The 17873-nt window shown below is 43.7% G+C and overlaps 1 protein-coding gene across 3 annotated transcripts in view; it reads right to left on the reverse strand.

Annotated features, from left to right (window-relative positions):
- Atg10 (autophagy related 10) overlaps positions 1-17873 on the reverse strand; it is a 227104-nt gene that overhangs the window by 204026 nt on the left and 5205 nt on the right. The window contains exons 1-3 of one of the 3 annotated variants that reach the window (XM_033767871.1): positions 17388-17496; positions 14658-14759; positions 7716-7835 (exon numbers count right to left, since the gene is read on the reverse strand). In XM_033767871.1, the coding sequence (XP_033623762.1) occupies positions 7716-7835; positions 14658-14675 (138 nt within the window). In that variant the 5' untranslated portion in view covers positions 14676-14759; positions 17388-17496. Of the gene's footprint in view, positions 1-7715; positions 7836-14657; positions 14760-17387; positions 17497-17873 lie in introns of those variants that run through there. The other 2 variants (XM_010642745.2, XM_010642752.3) reach the window with 2 other exon arrangements.

Here is a 17873-nt window from a genome sequence, read left to right on the forward strand (position 1 = left end):
TTAACTCAAAATAGATCAGATTGGAAAACTACTTTTAAAAGAAAAGATGACTCCCCAGCCTGCAAAATGTAACTGAGACTCATCGGCAATCAGAAGGACTGATCAATTATTAATACTTTTAAAGATAATAGGAAAGAAACATGTTCGGTAGAAGGGGAAGAAATTAAGAGGTAGGGGGAGGGAGACGGGTGGGGAAAGGGGTGAAAACAGAGTGTGGTTGTGTTCTGTCACACCGACTCCCCCACAAGGAGTGTGACTGTTGTGCACTGATGACATGGACTAACAAAAATCGAAAATCATTACAAAATTTGAAAATACCCAGACCAATGAACCAAACATTAGCAGTAACCTCAGTACTGTTCAAAACATCTTAACCCTGCCCACTTCAAACAACTCGTCTTCAGTGGTGGTACTAGAGTATGATGTCGCCATTTAAATATTTCATTTCTGCAACCACCTGTGAGAATTTGCCCTCCTTCACATTCACACGATTGTGATCTGGTCATCAACAAATCAAAATGAGGCATCGTGCTGAGGGGAGCAGTGCAGTTCATTAGGCGGTGCTGTTTAGTATAAATTAGGTAAGGGTGGGTGAAGGGAGGGAAGGGACCCAAGATCATGTAAAGGTAAGAGATCCCAATGATGAACGTAACTGTACTGTATACCTAAAATGCACCAATAAACTCAAGGAGGAAAATTAATTATTTAAAAAATAATAAATTAGGTAAGGGTTATGTACATGTCACATGCACGGATTACATATATATCCTTAACAGAGTCCCTCTGGAGGAGCCAGCTCCCTTCTCTTGGGAACCTGGGCCCAGGCCCTCACCCGCTTGCTAACCTCCTGGCGCACAGATGACATCCCACAGCATTCCCCGCCAACCAGCGACTCGCTCTCACGTGTCAAACCTGCACACACGCCGGCACTACTTTGATTTGCATTTATAAATTTTGCTTAGTATTATAGCTTTCCTTTCTCACAGACTCCGGCTAATCTTTAAAAATGAAAGTCCAAAAGTATTTAATTCACAAGTGATACAACCTGTTCTTCTGGAAATGATTGCTTAAGATTTACATATGCTTAAGAGACAAATCATATCATAACACTCAATAAATTATGAATGAAAAAATCTAGTGCAAATGACTGGGATTCAGTGTTTATTACAAAAGTATAGCACAGGGATTTGACTGCATTTTTCTCCTAATCTCCTAAAATAAACTAAAAAAAAAAAAAAATCCACTTCAGTTTCATCAAGAAATGAGGTGAATGCAAGATATTTAATTTTTAGCTACTGACATTTGGAGCCAGAATGATATTTCATTAACTCACAGCAGAGGACTTAAAGATATACAGCCTTACGCAGTATCTGTAACATGCTTGAACCCCCCAGGAAGAATCACTAAAAAGAGGATATATAAAAATATGCAAAAGAAAATGCGAGAAAAATTAAAATGAAGCAAAACTGAAGTGATGCAAACCAACACTGCTGTGTGAACCCTGAACTCAGAGACCCTGTTCTAAACTATCCCCCCAGTTTTTCAGTTTTTACTTTTGAGGCAGGGTCTAAGTCACTAAGTTGCTGAGGCTGAGATCAAACTTGGGATTCTCCTGCCTCAGCTTCTCAGAATGCTTGGATTCCAGGAATGTGCCACTAATCCTGGCTTACTCTTTACTCACATAAAGTAACATTGTTGCTAAGAAACCTGTGGGCATGTCTGTTTCCTTCAGTAAACCTTAAAACTGTCCTTAAATTCCAGGAATCTAAGCTTATTTTATATACTGAGGTTGAAATTGTAAGTGGATACTTAACATTTTACCTTAAAATAAAAAATACTTGTAGCAGTTTAATGTGTAAGAACACATAAAGGACTCAAATATGAATGGGTTGCCTGGGGCAGGCACTGGCTGCCAGTTGTAGATACTCAGGAGGCTGAGGCAGGACGATTACTTGAGCCTGGGGGTTAAGAGATGAGCCTGGGCAAAACTGTCTAAAAAAAAAAAGTAGCTCAATAGGCAAAGTAAAGTAACTACATGAACTTCACTGTTTATTCTGTGATTTGATGATATTCCTGATAGAAATACCCAGCTGGATTTCTATATTATCAGCAAGTGTGAGCATAGAATCTTCCTTGTCAGATAAACATGGAAAGCATTTTTATCCTCTTTTAATAATGCACTTCAGAAATAAAGGAAATAGGATCTCATCAAAGAACAAAGTTATATAATTCAAGATACCACCACCTATCAAAAATTTACTCCAGCCAGGCAATGGCGCAGGCCTGGAATCCCAGTTCTTGCGGAGGCTGAGGCAGGAAGCCTTCCTGGACTACAAAGCAAGACCATGTCTTAAAAAAAAGAACAGGTAACAAGGGAAAGAAAAAAAAATAGGAGAAAATGAAAAAATGGAAATAAAATGCTTGTAAATGGGGAGGGGAGGAGGGGGTGAAGGGAGGGACAAGGGCAAAAAGTGAGAACCAAGACCTGTCATGTAAAAGTACAAGATCCCAATAATGAATGTAACTGTACTGTATATCTAAAATGTACCAGTAAACTCAATGGGGGAAAAAAGTTTTGGAACATTTTATGAGGTCAGGAGGAATTAGACTGTGTATTTTTAAGATTCCTCACTCCACACACGGTATTACCATCGCCAATAAAAGTCACATAAACTGTGTCTAAAAAACAAACAAACAAACTGGGTATAGTGGCACACATCTATAATCCCAGCACACAGGAGGCTGAGTCAGGAGGATCACTGTGAGTTTGAGGCCAGCCTGAACTACATAGTGAGATCCCTGTCTCAAAAAAAGAAAAGAAAAAAAAAAATTCATTCTCAATTCTCTCTTTAGCTATCTACTCCATAGAACCCAAAATCCAGTTTCTGGGGCTGTTGAAGCCCAGCCAGGATAAGTTGGAGGAACCCGTCCTATGGAGCTGAAAAGCTAACCTGAAGTCTGAGGGGATGTTGGGTAGAGGGCAGCTCAGAGGCTATAGCCTGGAAATCAGACTCCACCAACACCCTCTCCCCCTGCCCACCCTCTTCAGGCCTCCCCAGGCACTTCTGGAGGAGGCCAGCTGATACTCAGTGCTGTGTGATTAATTACAAAATGAAAAGAGTCAAAATAAAACCCAAAATCAAAATTTGTAGAAACAACGGATTGCCTTGGGGACAGGAAATGAAAGCCAGTCATTAAAAGACAAATACTGAGGGCCGGGGATTTAGCTCAGTGGTTCGGTGGCCTGCCTCGAAAGCGCAAGGACCTGAGTTCAATCCCTGGTACCAAAAAAAAAAAAAGACAAAAACTGTCTGGCTCTACTGTGCTGTAAGAAATACCAGAGTAGTCAAGCCCATAGACAGCAAGTAGAAGGATGGCAGCTGCTTTTGCTTTTTCTTTTTTAAACAATTAGGCTTTAATTTGTGTCTGTTCCTGATACATCCCACCCTTTTTTCCCATTCCCCTCCTCCCCACAAGCCCCTCCCTATGTACAAAAGCCTTGTTTTCCTTCCATTTCATTTTTTTTCTTGTCCCTTCTTTTCTCTCTGTCCCTCATTCCCCTTCCCATTTGAACATTTTCTTCCCCTTTCCCAATCTATTATACATTTCAGTCCTTATTTCCACTTTCAGTTTCTCACACCAGGAAAACAACGCACCATTTAAACGTGTGTCCGATTTATGTCACTTAATAGTATGGTCCCAAGGTGGATCCATTTAGGTATAAATGTTTGACCCTCACCCTTCTTTATGGCAGAGTAGTCCTTCATTATATTAAAACACATACACACACATACACTCACACTTTTCCTTTATCCAGTACCAGGTGATGGGCATTTGGGCTGTTTCCAAGATTTAGCTATTACAAATTGTGCCTCTATAAACATGGGTGTACACATAATCACTGTGGCATGGTACTTCTAATTCTTTCAGGAAGACATCAGGAAGAGGAAAAGCTGAGTCAAATGGTACCTCTAATTTTAGTTTTTTGAGCAGTCTCCACACTGATTTCTACAGCGGATGCACCAGTCTACACTGCCATCAACAGTGGAGAAGGATTTTTTTCTCCATACACCCTCCAGCATTTGTTACTGATTTTGATTGTTTGTGTTTGTTTTGTTTTCAGTTCCGGGGATCAAACTCGGGAACATGCATGCTTTCAAGGCAGGTAAGGCGCCACTGAGCTAAATCCCAAGCCCTGTTGTTGAAAGCAGCCATTCTTTCTGGAGTGAGATGGAATCTCAGCACTATTTTAATTTACATTTCACAAATGGCCAGTGAGCATTTTTTCATATATTTATTTGCCATTTCTACTTCTTCATCTGAGAAGCGCCTATTCATTTCAGATGCCCATTTTTGGACTGGATCTTTAAATTCAGGGGGTCTGATTTTTTTTGAGTTCTTTATATAGGCTAGATAATAGTCCTTTAGCTGATGAACGCAGGTAAAAAATTTTTCTCACACTGTGGGTTGTCTCTTCATTCCTTTGGTAGTTTCTCTTGCTATGCAAAAGCTTTTTAATGAGATGAGGTCCCAGTTGTTGATTTTTTGTAGTATTTCCTGGGTGGTCTGGGTTTTGTTGATGAAGTCTTTGCCTACTCCTATGTCCTCAAGTGTTCTACCCATTCTCTCTTCCAGCAGATTTAGTGTTTCCATTTTCATATTTAGATCTTCGATCCATTGGATTTTAGGTTAGTGTGTGGTGAGATATGCTATTGGAATTTCAATTGGGATTGTATTAAATCTGTATAAAAATTTTGGAAGCATGGCCATTTTCACTATATTAGTTCTTCCTAGCTAAGAATAATGGATATTTTTCCATTTTCTGATATCCTATTAGATCTCCTTTTTCAGAGTGCTGTAGTTTTCAATGTAAAGGTCTTTTACTTCCTTCATTAGATTGATTCCTAGGTAATTCATTTTGTGGATGCTATTGTGAAAGGGATCGTTTCTCTAATTTCTCTTTCAGTGAATTTGTTATTCGCAAACTGGGAGGCTATTGATTTTTTAGTGTTGTCTTTGTATCCAGCTATGCCAGTGAATTTTTCTACGTCCCTTCTGCCAGTGAATTTTTCTACGTCCCTTCATGCCAGTGAATTTGGTTATCAAATCTAGAAGTCTTTTGGTGGAGTTGTTTTTCATTTTTAAAAACTTTTTAGAAGGACGGTGATTACTGAGAGCCGCAAGAGTTCTGGAGTTGGTTACACAACACTGTGAATGTAATTAACACTGAAGAACTGTACATATAAAATGGCTAAGACAGCAAATGTGATATTATATGTACTTTATCACAATTTTTAAAATAAATAAAAATTTACAGAAATAATAGTTCCTGCCCCTAGGGGCTTTTCTTGAGTGTGTTCATTTATTTTAATATAAGATGATTAATAAATTTGCAGTTCACTTACAGAACCCATAATTTTAAGACATGGGGGGAAGAAAAAGAAGGGCAGGGTAATGAAATCCAGATGTCTTAGTCCCTTCCTGTGGGCCGCAGATGCTGCCACACACTGTGCTTCTGGCAGTAAGCTAGGCGCGTGGAGCTCAGTGACAGGCCATGGGAACTCATGATGCTATTCTCTTTACTTTCATATGCTCAAAACTTTTCATAATAAACATTAAAAATAAAGAAAATTGAGACAGGAAATTCAGCAGGGCAGCAGGAATGATGGGAAGGGCCACAATGGGCGTTCTACTGAGACAGCATTGAAAGACAGAGTAAAACATGGAGATAATGAATCTATTTTAAAAAGATGAACTTGATATACTTAGCACAATGGTGAAAGACTTTAAGAAAGTAATGTGAATTATCCAGAAAGATTCTTAGAAGAAAGGAATCATAAAACCAGTATAAATTTATACATAATAAGATGACATTTTAAACTTTATGTAAATTAGGAAAGAAGTCATTTTCATACTCATTTCATAAGTTACAATGAAGGTAATCAAAATATTTCTGGTGAGTTGCTATATATTTCATTATATATTCATGTAAGTTTAACTGAAGAGACAAGGAATTAATAGAGCGGGAAGGCTCTTTCATTCTTCTTTAAAAATAAGTTACAAAAAAACAATAGCATTCTAAATGATCTAGCATTGCTTAAAGTCAAATCTCAAGAAAGTAGAATATTTTGTTTTAGTATCTTGAATGTTTTCTCCTATTTGTTTTACAGGAAAGAGAAAGAAAGAACTTGAAAACATATTGTAAGTTATTTTATCAACAATCTATGACAGGTATTAACATAGAACTGAGAGCCTAAACTGAAAAAACAAAACAAAACAAAAAGAACATTCTAGATGGTAAGTGGATTTGAAGCACTGATGTTTGGTGTGGTTTGGTGTGGTGTGGCACAGCGTGGAGTGGTGTGGTTTTGTGGCACCAGGGATCAAGCCCAAGGCTCTGCACGTGGTGGGCAGGCCGTCTACCCAGCGGCATCCCAAGCCTGTACTGTACTTCACTTTCAGATGGGTACGCAATACATAGAACTATCTCAGCTCATGGCACATCTGTCCAGAACATTTTTCTAAGGAATGCATGAAATAATAGAATTATCACAAAGAGGCCAATTACAACAACAAAAACTCTTCATCTACAAATGACCTCACACCCCTTGAAAACTGAAGTGACTGAGAAACTATGAAAGCTAGCAGGAAAAATCAGTATGGTAATTGAATATTTATAAAAGTAAGACACAAAAATGAATAGCTCCTTTGTATATTATCCACAATCATAGAAGAAAAAGGATGAATGAAAATTCAAACACAACAATAAGCAAAATTATAAAACACCCAGGAATGAAATTAAGAAAAGTGCCAACAAGGTCACATGGTCCGGCACGAGAGATGCCCCAAAGACAGTCCAGGGTCCAATCACTGCTTAGAAGGAGGAGATGACCCTTCCCCTCTCACCTGTCCCAGCCACACTGTCCAAGCTCAGCACAGGCATCAGTCCATGATGACGGCTTCTTGCAGTGACATGCTGGCCCTACCTAGACCTGCACCTCCCTGGCTCACTTCTGAACCTGGGAGTCATTTCCAAACTCTGACTTTCTTCAAGTGCCTACAGGACACGGAGCCAACCCATAGAAAATCAGGGCTCCTTACTTTTCAGGAATCCGATTGACTGTCAAGTGAGAAAACTTGGTCTTTAAGGAAGAGATTTCAAGGAACTCTTTAAAATCTTTTAGCAGATAATTTGACTAATTGTATAAATGCAAATAAAGGAACGTAGAGGCCTTTTACATTGTTTCTGAATGCAATCAGAAGGAAAATGTTTTGGAATGTATGGCTTACATTATGGAGAAATCTCTGATTACTCTGGTCCTTAATTCAGAATCTGTGACTTTGATTATGGTTTTGTTTCAGGATTACCTTTTACTTGAACAAAAGTAGTTTTCTAAGAAAATCTAGCATGTAAACAAATGGTTGAAAGCACCAGAGAAGTATCTGTTTACACTTAGATAACTGATATGCTGAGCATTCTTATCTACTAAATTAAAGCAGCTCACCCTAAGGACTTTTCCAGATAATACTTCTTTAGCCTAATAATAATGAGTTACGTAGTTGAAATCATAAAATGGACACCTGTCTTAAACATCCTTCAATTTAGGCCTTTTATTAAATCAACCTAGCTTTTATACCTTAGTTTCAATTACCGGCATTTTATATGGCAAAAATAAATAAATAACTACTGAAAAAGGAAATAATTTTTTTTTTACCTTTGATGTTTTCCATTCCCAACCATCGCCTATCTGTTGTGAATGTTTAATGAATTCTGCACAATAATGTTGGAATGTTTTTTCTTCCAAGAACTCATCTTCTTCCATGTTGAATGGTAACTGCAATATAAAAACTGAGTATTAGCACCAGCTTTACAACAAATATTGAAATAATTCTGCTAATTGGCTTAGTTCTTTGAACATATTGAAGCTTGGGCTGTACACTGAAAAATAATCTTGGGGCCGTTCCAAAACACATTCTGATTGAATCCTACCCCCCTTTTTTGAATCAGTCAACATGAAAGCCCAAAACCTAGACCTTTAACAAATACTCACGTGTGAGTGTTTTTGTTTGTTTTGCTTTTGTTGCTAATCAACCCCAAGGCCTCACACCTTCCAAACATGCACTCTGCCACTGAGTTACACGCTAGCCCCATCTATGTTGTCTTACAATAAAGGTGATGTTGAAAATGGTTAAATCCTGATATATTTTAGTAGGACCTATATTTAGTAAAGTGTTTAGTTTTCCATCTCTTGTTTGAAGAGTTTAACTTTTATTCCACTTCTACCATAATGCTTCCAAACGGCCTCCTTACACCTTCCTTCTCCCCCTCCTGGCTCAGCTCCTGTATTCAGTGTACCAGGGAGTCCTGCAGAGAGGCGTTCTCCACGCCTAGTAGAAGGTTCAGCTCAGTAACAAATGATGTTCCAAAGCTTGAAAGTGCTTTTCAAGGTGTAAGGTTATGATCACCTACCTTCATCAAATCTCCAAATGTAACCTATCAACATATACCACATATTTGTCATATGAAACCTTTCGAACTGGGCATGGGGCACACATATATAATCCCAGCACTGTTGGAAGCTGAGGCAGGAGGACTGCAAGTCAGAGCCCTGCATGGGCAACTTGGTGAGATTCTGTCTCAAACTTAAAAATAAAAATGGGCCAGTAACTGCACTGTTTGCTTTAAAACTACCAATAAACTTAATGGGGGAAAAAAAGAAAATAAAAACTGACAGAAACAAAGTCTTTGTATATAGGGAGGGAGGGGTTGAAGGGAGGGGCAGGGAATGGGGAAAAAATAAGAACCAAGATTGATTATGTAAAGGTACAAATTTCCAACAATGAAAATCATATTGTATATATTAAATGTACCAATAAAATTAATTTCAAAAATAAAAAAAAAGGGCCGGGGATATAGCTCAGCGCAAAGGCCTTGGGTTCAATCCCCAGTATCAACCAATCAATCAATCAATCAGTCCAAAACATGAAACACTGTTTAGAGAAAGAGAATTTAACGGGAAACACACAGACTGTGTAGTTCAGAACTCCCAATGAGAGAAGCCAGGCACAGTGAATGCTCCCGTGTTCATGGATCACCAGCATCGCCGTAACTGTGACCTATATGTCAAACGTTATGCTGCAGACTCTGTGTCCTCATTAACCCTCCCACAAGCTGAAGTGTGCCATTAGCCCCATTCCTCAGATGAAAAGGCGGAAGCAAACTGTAATCAGAAACTGGCAAGTGAAATGAACAGACACTTCTCAGAAGCGCAAATGGCCATTAATTATATGAACATTTGTTCAACATCACAGGCCATTAGAGAAATGCAAACTAAAGCAACACTGAGGTTCCATCTTACCTCAGAAAAAATGGCCATCATCAAGAAATCACCCGGGAAAGCTGTGGGAAAAAGGAACCTTCTCCATTGTAGGCAGGCATGTAAACTATGTACAACCACTGTGGAAATCAGTGAGGAGATGCCTCAAAAAACTAAAAATAGAAATTCCATGTGACAGGGCTATGCCCCTTCCAGGTGTCTTCCTGAAAGAGTTAAAGACATCACATTACAGTGACTATGCTGCCCATGTTTACAGCAGCACAACTTGTAACAGCTAAATCTTGGAAGCAGCCTTTTTGTCCATCAACAGATAAATGGATAAAGAAAATGTGGTGTTCGCACACCATGGAGCACTACTCTGCCATAAAGAAGAATAAATGAGTCATCTGTAGGAAAATGGATGCATCTTGAGATCATAATGTTAAAGGAAATAAATCAGACACCCAAGCTTAGATACCATGTGGTTTCTTTTCGAAGAGAAAGCCAAAATATAAATAAAGAGCAAAATTAAAGATGGACAACAGGAAACAGGGAGATCTTTTTCAAATGGGAAGGGGAACAAGAGATGAGGGAAGGCAGTGAAAGGGGACAGAAAACAACTTGAGAAGAAAAAAAACTGAAATAGAAGTTTAGCAAGTAGGAAGGGGACCAAGAGTCGGAGGGAGCTAGGAGGGAGTGAGGGCTAGGGCAAGAGTACAGAATGAAGGTGTGTTATGCACACGTGCTCCCCTGCGATGGATGCAGTCATTACGTACTGCAAGTGTGGATAATAATAACAAAAATGAAAAAATACAAATGAAGGGGCTACAGGTGTGGCTCAGTGACACAGTGCTTGCTAACAAGCCAGAGGCCCCGAGTTCAATCCCCAGCACTGCAGATACATAAGTGATACAAATGAGAATGGGTCTGACCCTTGCTTGACTCCAGGGCCAGTGACCTGCCCATGGGAGCTGTGTTCCTCACCAGGACAGGACACTCTGATTATGTAAATTTAGCATGACCTGCATAAGAACGCATTCACACAGCCACCAAACACACAGAATAGGTTAAACAGCAGGCACTGGGCACAGGTAAAGGACAGATGGAGGAAAATGAAAAGAATGCATCGTCTTTGCCCTGTAAGAGTTCATGTTCCAAGAGAGGAGGTAAACAGCAAAAATGACTCCACCAGGAACTTCTCCTGTGCTCACTGGCATGCCGGGTCACCCAGCTGGTGCGCCCACAGACCAGCTCCTGCATCACAGGTGCCTACTTCACCTAAACAGCAGACAAAGCAAACAGGAAAGCGGCAGTCAAATGACATCTTGGAGTGACCGGCTAGAGAAGAGTCTAAGAGAAACACAGTGAAACACTGCTAGGGCTGAAACTGGGCGTGGACAACGTGACTGGAAAGACGGGAAGGGCTTGGGGTCTTTCGCTTAAAACACAACTGGAGCTCCTCGGGCGCGTTGTGGGATCCCTCAATCAAGAATGAATGGTTAATTCTTGTCAAGCACTGATGTGCAAAGAAAAAGCCTAAGTCACACATTTTCAAAAATCTTGGCAAAGGTATGTGTTTGTATTTTAAGAATTAAAAAGCTCCCAGAGCGGGACGTGGACGGTGCACACCTGTAACCCCAGTACTCAGAGGCTGAGGCAGGAGAATCGCTGTGAGTTTGAAACCAGCATAATGAGTTCCAGGTCAACCTCAAAAAAAAAAACAAAACGAAAAAAGGCTCTCAGTATGCATGAAATTATTACTGAGATTTAATCAGCCCTTTCAATCAACTGCTCAGCTTTCACGTTTGAGGCACTGGACTTGGACACAGTGCAAGATAGTACAAGAGGTGGTGTAGGGGAGTTTTCAGGGGTTTTTGTTTCATTTTGTTTTGTTCTGATGGTACTACGGGTTGAACCCGGGCCCTCACACATAGCACTCCCATTAAGCTTCCTCCCTCAGTTATTCTACTTTATTTTGAGACAAGGTCTGCCTAAATCGCCCAGCCTGGCCTCCAACTTGCCATCCTCCTGCCTCAGCCTCCCGAGTAGCTGGGATGATAGATGTGTGCCACCACTCCTGGCTGTTTGGTTTCACATGACAGACTGTCCAGGGATACAGCACAGGGGCTGCAGTGGTGTCTAAGCAGGACAGCATGAATAAAGGCTATCTAGGGACAAAGGAGGTGGAGTTTAGTGCCACTGAGACATGACGTGCAAACTGCAAGGGGGTGCCAAACCGCACACCTGTCCACCCTCCAGAGGGAAGCAGAAACAGACGGGAGCGGCTCCAGAGATAGGAATGAACTCTGAACTGCCTGAGCGAGGCTGCGGTGCCATGGAAGGGTCTGGCTGTTTCTGTAGCAACCCTTGCATCAGAGCTTGGAGCTGAGGTCAGAATACATCGTGGGGGCTGTGGAGGGAGGACAGGTGGAAGGGATACAAACCTGACAGCACGGAGAGGAAGAGGATGCTACGAGGGGTCTGGCTGAGTGGACCTAAGAAGAAAGACCAAGCCAAGCTATGGGGAGGAGCCGAGATCAGCTTGGGCCTTTGGAAGTCATGTGCACGAGACAGCTGAAACCACCAAGGTGAATACTGTCCAGCACGAGCGCATATACAAAAGATCCTTAATACGGCTTCCCGCAGCTCCCAGAACTTCACAGAATTGTGTGCACACACAATCTACATTCATAATTCTCACCAGCTGTTTAAGGGGACTTATCCCAAAGCTTGCACAGCTGTGCACCCCGAGAAGCGCAGTAGGCTGTGGGCCCTGCAGAACTCCAGCACCTAAGGTGCTGCAGAGGAAGAGGAACCAACCAAAGAATGGGAACAGAGAAGACAACAACGGAGTGCAGTTGGGGGTGCCCAGTGTCCACAGACCAGTAACGCAGGTTTCGGGGCACAGAGCCCGGCGCAGACCACCACCAGCATCAGCACAGAATTTCGACTTGGTAGGATCCGAAAGTGCACCTGAGGACATAGGGATCAGTGCGAGGGGCTTTCAAAGGCAGCCCAAGCAAAGGGAGAGGAAGTCAGGGGACACTTTTCCACGGGGGCAGGCAAGGCAAGGCGCAGTGCAGAGGAGGACGGTGGCAGGGAGAGGTCTGAGGAGCAGAAGTGGAGCAGCAGGCTGAAGTGAGGCCGGGTGCACAGCGCGGCCCTGACATCTTCAGAGGCTGCTTCCCAATGCAGAGGCGGAAGAGGAAATGCTGCCAGGAGAGCTGAGAGATGCAGCTGACGTAGGAAAGGAAGAGATGAGGTAGCAGGTTGAAGGGGTTGGGAAAATATAGGGGCACCGAGGGATGTAAGATCCAAATGATGTTCAGTGACAGGAAGGACATGGAGATAGGCATGACAGTCTAGAATGTGGCGGTCTTGGCGGTGGACAGAGGAGAGAGTGTGTTGATAGTGTGGCTTGAGATGAGCGGGGCTGGAGCTCTGGGAGTGTAAAAACCTGTGCGGCGTGGATGCCCTGTCCAGACAGCACCGGGGCCGGAGACTTCGCTCAGCGGTAGAGGTCAGTCCCGGAGGAAGGACTAAAGGAAGTCAGCAGCCTGTACCACTGGACGGGAACAGCAGGTATGAGAGCTTGCACTGTCACATACAGGGACCTAGGAAGAGCGGGGATCTTCACAGGCTCAAGAGGCTTTGACGAAAGTCGGTGTCAGGACACCCAGGACGACGATCAAGCCTTCCAGGGACGGAAGGGGATGTCTGGTCACAGAGTTCCAGTTTTAAAGGAGCTGAAGAGCAGGAGGGAGAAAGTGAGGACCGCTGACAGGAAGGACAGGCAGAACTGAGCAGTGGGAGGGAGCCAAGAGACTGGGAGTGCAGACGTCCCAGGACAGAGGAAGCCAGGCCACTGAAGCCCAGAGGCGGATGAAGGGAACTAGAAGAGCCAGCGCTGGGACACAGGGCCTCCAGCCCGAGCTTCCAGGGGAGCCCGAGGTCCTGCCTGGCTGGATGCTGTCGGGTAAAGGCTGGCACAGGAACCGGAGGAGACACCCAGGTACAAAATGGGCCAAAGGCTGGCAGGGAGACAAAAAGAGCAAGACAGGGACGGGCCTCAGTACGTGAAGGTGACAGAACAGCTTCCAGGAACTGTGGCAGTGTGGGGACTGCAAGGGAGACCCCTGCGGGAGCAGCAGGTGGCTGGAAAAACATCCGTAGGACCGGATGGCAAGCAGAGGGCCCCCGGCAGGCACCGTGGGTGAGGCTGGAGCTCAGGGAAGGGGAAAGCTGGCTACCGGGTCTGTGTGAGTTAGTGCTCATTCCCTCTGGGGAGAGGGAGGCTGCAGGAAATGCTTGCTTGGGAGATTGCTCTCCACGTGTCCAGATGCCCCATGGAGGGGACTGGGACGTTCTGCAGACAGGCACCAACGAGGAAAAGGAAGACTGCGTTTCCAACGGTGTGATGACCCCGACATACATGTGAGATAGGAAATCAAATAAAATGTGACTTCGACTCAGGAAGACTTTATATTCATGACTTCTAAAACCCTAAGTAAACTCTCACTAACAAAATAGAACAAGTAAAAAAAACACACCATTCCCTAAGCCCTCCAGTTACTTGAGATTTACTTAACTATCAAAAAATGATAGGTGAAACACAAAAGTTTTTGTTTTATTTTGTTTTTTTGTACCAGGGATCAAACTTGGGACCTTGGGCTTGCAAAGCAGGTGGCGGAACCACTGAGCTAAATCCCCAGCCCCTGAAACATAAAGGTTGTACTCGACAGCCATAGTTTCTCTAATTAACAGCACCACGCTACTAGCAGCACAAGACTGAATGTCACAACACTGATGAAACGGTTGGTTGAGAAATTTTAAAATCATCTAAGGGCCGGATTATAACTTTCAAACCACACAAAAATACTCCCCAAGCTACAGGTACAAGACAAAGTTTACACAGTTCCCTCCTGAGTGCCAGAACCAGCACAGGCACATGTGTGGTGGCTGCACGCACCTGCAGCCTTGCAGGACCCGAGGGGCAGAGGAAGGGCAGGGCTGCCAGCCCCACACAAGCCCTGAGTCGGTCCAGGGTGGTAACCCCGATATGCACTCACAGACAGAGCAGGCCCATAAAGCTGAAGCAGGAAGCTGTCTCTGAGACCGGCTGACAAGGGCCCAGGAGGAACTGGGGGACAGGTACCCTCCCAATTCCAAGGAGAATACAAGGCCTCAGAAATCAGAGGATGAGCAGGAAGCAAGACTGCTGCCAGAGAGGACACGGAAATGGCGGAACTGGAAGGAAGTGGAACATCAAACAGGAGGGACTTTCAGGGCTACAGCACAGGAAGCAGGGAGGAGAGAAGCGGGAAAAGTCACGATACTCACGAGAGGCTTTCGAAACATGGGAGACAGAGGGTCAGGACCGGCACAGTTCCGGCAGCAAAACACCAAAGATGGAACCCGGACTGCATCCCCGAAACGGCGGTCCTGAATTGAAACCAGAAGCAGTGTGCACCAGAGAAAACCGCTAAGGAGCTTGAAAAGATTTACATATAAATCAAAAGTATTCATTATTTTTCTGGGGAAACTGCTGGAAAGAATCCTATAGCTTAGTGGAATATCTTAATTTAAAGGATAAAAAGAAAAAAAAAATCCAAAGATCTACGTAGAAAAACCAACTTGCAGACGAGAGAAATGGGACTAGGACACCAAAGGCCAAGGATGAAAAAGGGTCCCAGGCCACTCCGTCAACACCCCCAGGGCAGGCCAAAACACTAAATAAAAATGTAAGCACGTGGTAGGCTGGTTAAAATCCCAGCTATTCAGGAGGCTGAGGCAGGAGGATCACAAGTTCAAGGCCAGTCTAGGCAACTTAGTGTGATCCCGTGGAACAGCCTGGGGGGAGCCTGAGAGTGAGCACAGCTAAGCTTAGGTTCCCCCTTCCCAGAACCTGGCCTGCAGTGCTAAGGGTGCTGGCTTGTTTACATGGGTGCTATGGCCTACAGGCAATGAATGCCTCATCACTTTAACATAGGAAGCTGCATTTCGTTTCCTTTGCAGATCAAGTGTTAAGTTTTCTTCAAACCACCCTGAAGCTCAGAGTTTAGTCTGCAGCCTACTTTGGGGGAATTTGTTTGGTTTGGGTTTTTTGAGACAAGTCCTCGCTATGAAGCTGAGGCTGGTCATGACTTCACTATGGAGCCCAGGCTGGTCTTGATCTTTCAGTGATCCTCCTGCCTCAGCCTTCTAAGTACCGGGATTACAAGCTTGTGCTGACACACCCAGCTTGTAGCCTATTTTTAACAACTGTATAAAAAACGCACAACTTTCAGGGAACATATTTCAGTGTAACTCATCCTAACCTCATATCTCAAGCTTCATTTTTAAAAATTTTTACTATACACATTTGCAGAATATAATTACATTCATTGTAGGAAAGCATATTTTCATGACCCTGCTTTATCTTTATTTTGAATGTTATTAAAGTTTATAAGCTACCTCAAATACTTCTGGAACAAAACTGGGTATAAATGTAAAACTATAAACAACAGAGATAAAATGGGTAATAGAAAACTAGATAGTAAGATAGGAAATACATATATTGAGCCTCTGTTTTATCCTGGGCTAGTTTTAAGAGGCATCTCATCACATGGTCTTTACCTCCAACAGTTTTTAATCAAACGTATAAAGCTTCAAAATGAAGATTAGAAACTAGAAGACAGTAAAAACCAGTGATAAACGGAAGGAATGCTGTCTGAAGAACTGTGTGAAACAACAGAGTAAGGCTCATTGGGGGCCAAGAACCAGGACTCCGACCCCAGGGGCCCTGGGTGGACCTCAACTTTCTCTACTCCACAGACCACGCCCACAGGAGAGGATAAGGAACGTGCCCAGTGGGTAAGGCCTGGGGCACCTGAGACAGGGCTGATCTCAGCGAAAGTCTGGTTGTAAGAGGAAGAGGAACGGAAGGGTGGGGACAGAAGGAGAGCTGGGCAGCAGCGACCATGCACAGAGTAGGCAGGAGTCTAAGGGTTACTGGAAAACCTGCAGAGCAGGGAACAAGCAGTTTACAAATATCTTTAAAAGTTAAAGGAGAGTCCATTAAAAACAGTGGGCAATGACTCCAGGTTGCTGATTCAGGCCCATAATCCCAGCACTCTGGGAAGCTGAGGCAGGAGGATCCAAATTCAAGTCCAGCCTGGGCAATTTAGTGATTTAGAGTCTGTCTCAAAATTTTAAATAAAATGGGTGTGGTGGTACATGCCTATAATCCCAGCTCTGAGGAGGCTGAGGCAGAAGGATCACCATGAGTTCAAGGCATAGTGAGACCCTGTCTCAAAAGAATGAACGAACGAACGGGCTGGGGTTGCCCTCAATGAGAAGGCCCTAAATTCAGCCCTCAGTACAAAAGTGTAAAATAAAATAAAATGGCTGGGGATGTAGCTCAGCACCAAGGCCCTGAGTCCAATTCCCTTCACCCCAAAATTAACAATTGTACACTCTGCACTGTTCAAAACTGATTTGAGTTTCTCAATACTTGAGTTTTATTTTTCAGTTACGGTTTTCATTTTGTAACGTCTCTCTCCCCTTGTTGCTGCGTGGTCCTTTGAAAGCAGTGGGAAAGGATTCGGAGCAGCTTCGGAGTCTGTGGTTTGAGTAGCACACAGGCCTGTGTTCTCCAACGCTTAGACGCACAGGTGACTGCCGCTGCGGAGCGGAGACCGGAGACCTCAGCAGTTACAAACTCCGCTACAGGCCACTGTCAAATCCCACTGAAGATGGAGGAAAACTGAACAGTAAACTGTGCTCGAATGAACTGAAGAACTGAGTACAAACCCTGAAGAAAACATGCCGGCACCTACAGCCTGTGGTAGCTCAAGTCCCAGCCGCTGGAGAGGCAGAGGCAGAGGCAGAGGCAGAGGCATGAGGATCCGGGGAGCCCAGAAGCTGAAGACCAGCCCCAGCAACAGCACAAGGTGTCCCAGACTCCGAAGGGGAGGAGAGGGCTGAGATTGCTACGTTTAAGGTACAAAACAGTCCCTGAGACCATAAAATGTGAAGTGAAATAAATCAGAAACTTAAATACAAACTTAAATACCACGTGGTTTTTCTTACCTGAGAAACCCAAAGTATGAAATAAGGGCGAAATAAAAGGTAACAGGAAGCCAGGTGTGGTGGCACACGCCTGTAATCCCAGCACTCAGGATGCTGAGGCAGGAGGATTGCTGTGAGTTCGAGACCAGCCTGGGCTACAGAGTGAGTTCCAGGTCAGTCTCACTACATAGTGAAACCCTGTCTCAAAAAAAAAACAACAAAAAAACAGGCAACAGGGAGGCAGGTCTTTTGCAAATGGGCCTGGGACCAAGAGACGGAGGGAGGGGAAGAGGCCTGGAAAGGAAGGCGTGTCCTGCAACGAGGAGTAGGTCGGTGTGTTCTGCAAACGTGGACTAACTAAAACTTTTAAGAAACCAAGTGGTGGCTGACTCACGGCAAAACCAAAGCCCCCCGCTACACTCACACTACAGTCTGGGAGGTTCTTCACTCCCGCAGAGACCTCCCGGCCTGCCGGGCCCGCGAGGAGGCGCCGCGCACTGAGGACCG

This window comes from Fukomys damarensis, unplaced genomic scaffold (assembly GCF_012274545.1).
Source record: "Fukomys damarensis isolate Sample0158 unplaced genomic scaffold, DMR_v1.0_HiC HiC_scaffold_3, whole genome shotgun sequence".
Taxonomy (NCBI): Eukaryota; Metazoa; Chordata; class Mammalia; order Rodentia; family Bathyergidae; genus Fukomys; species Fukomys damarensis.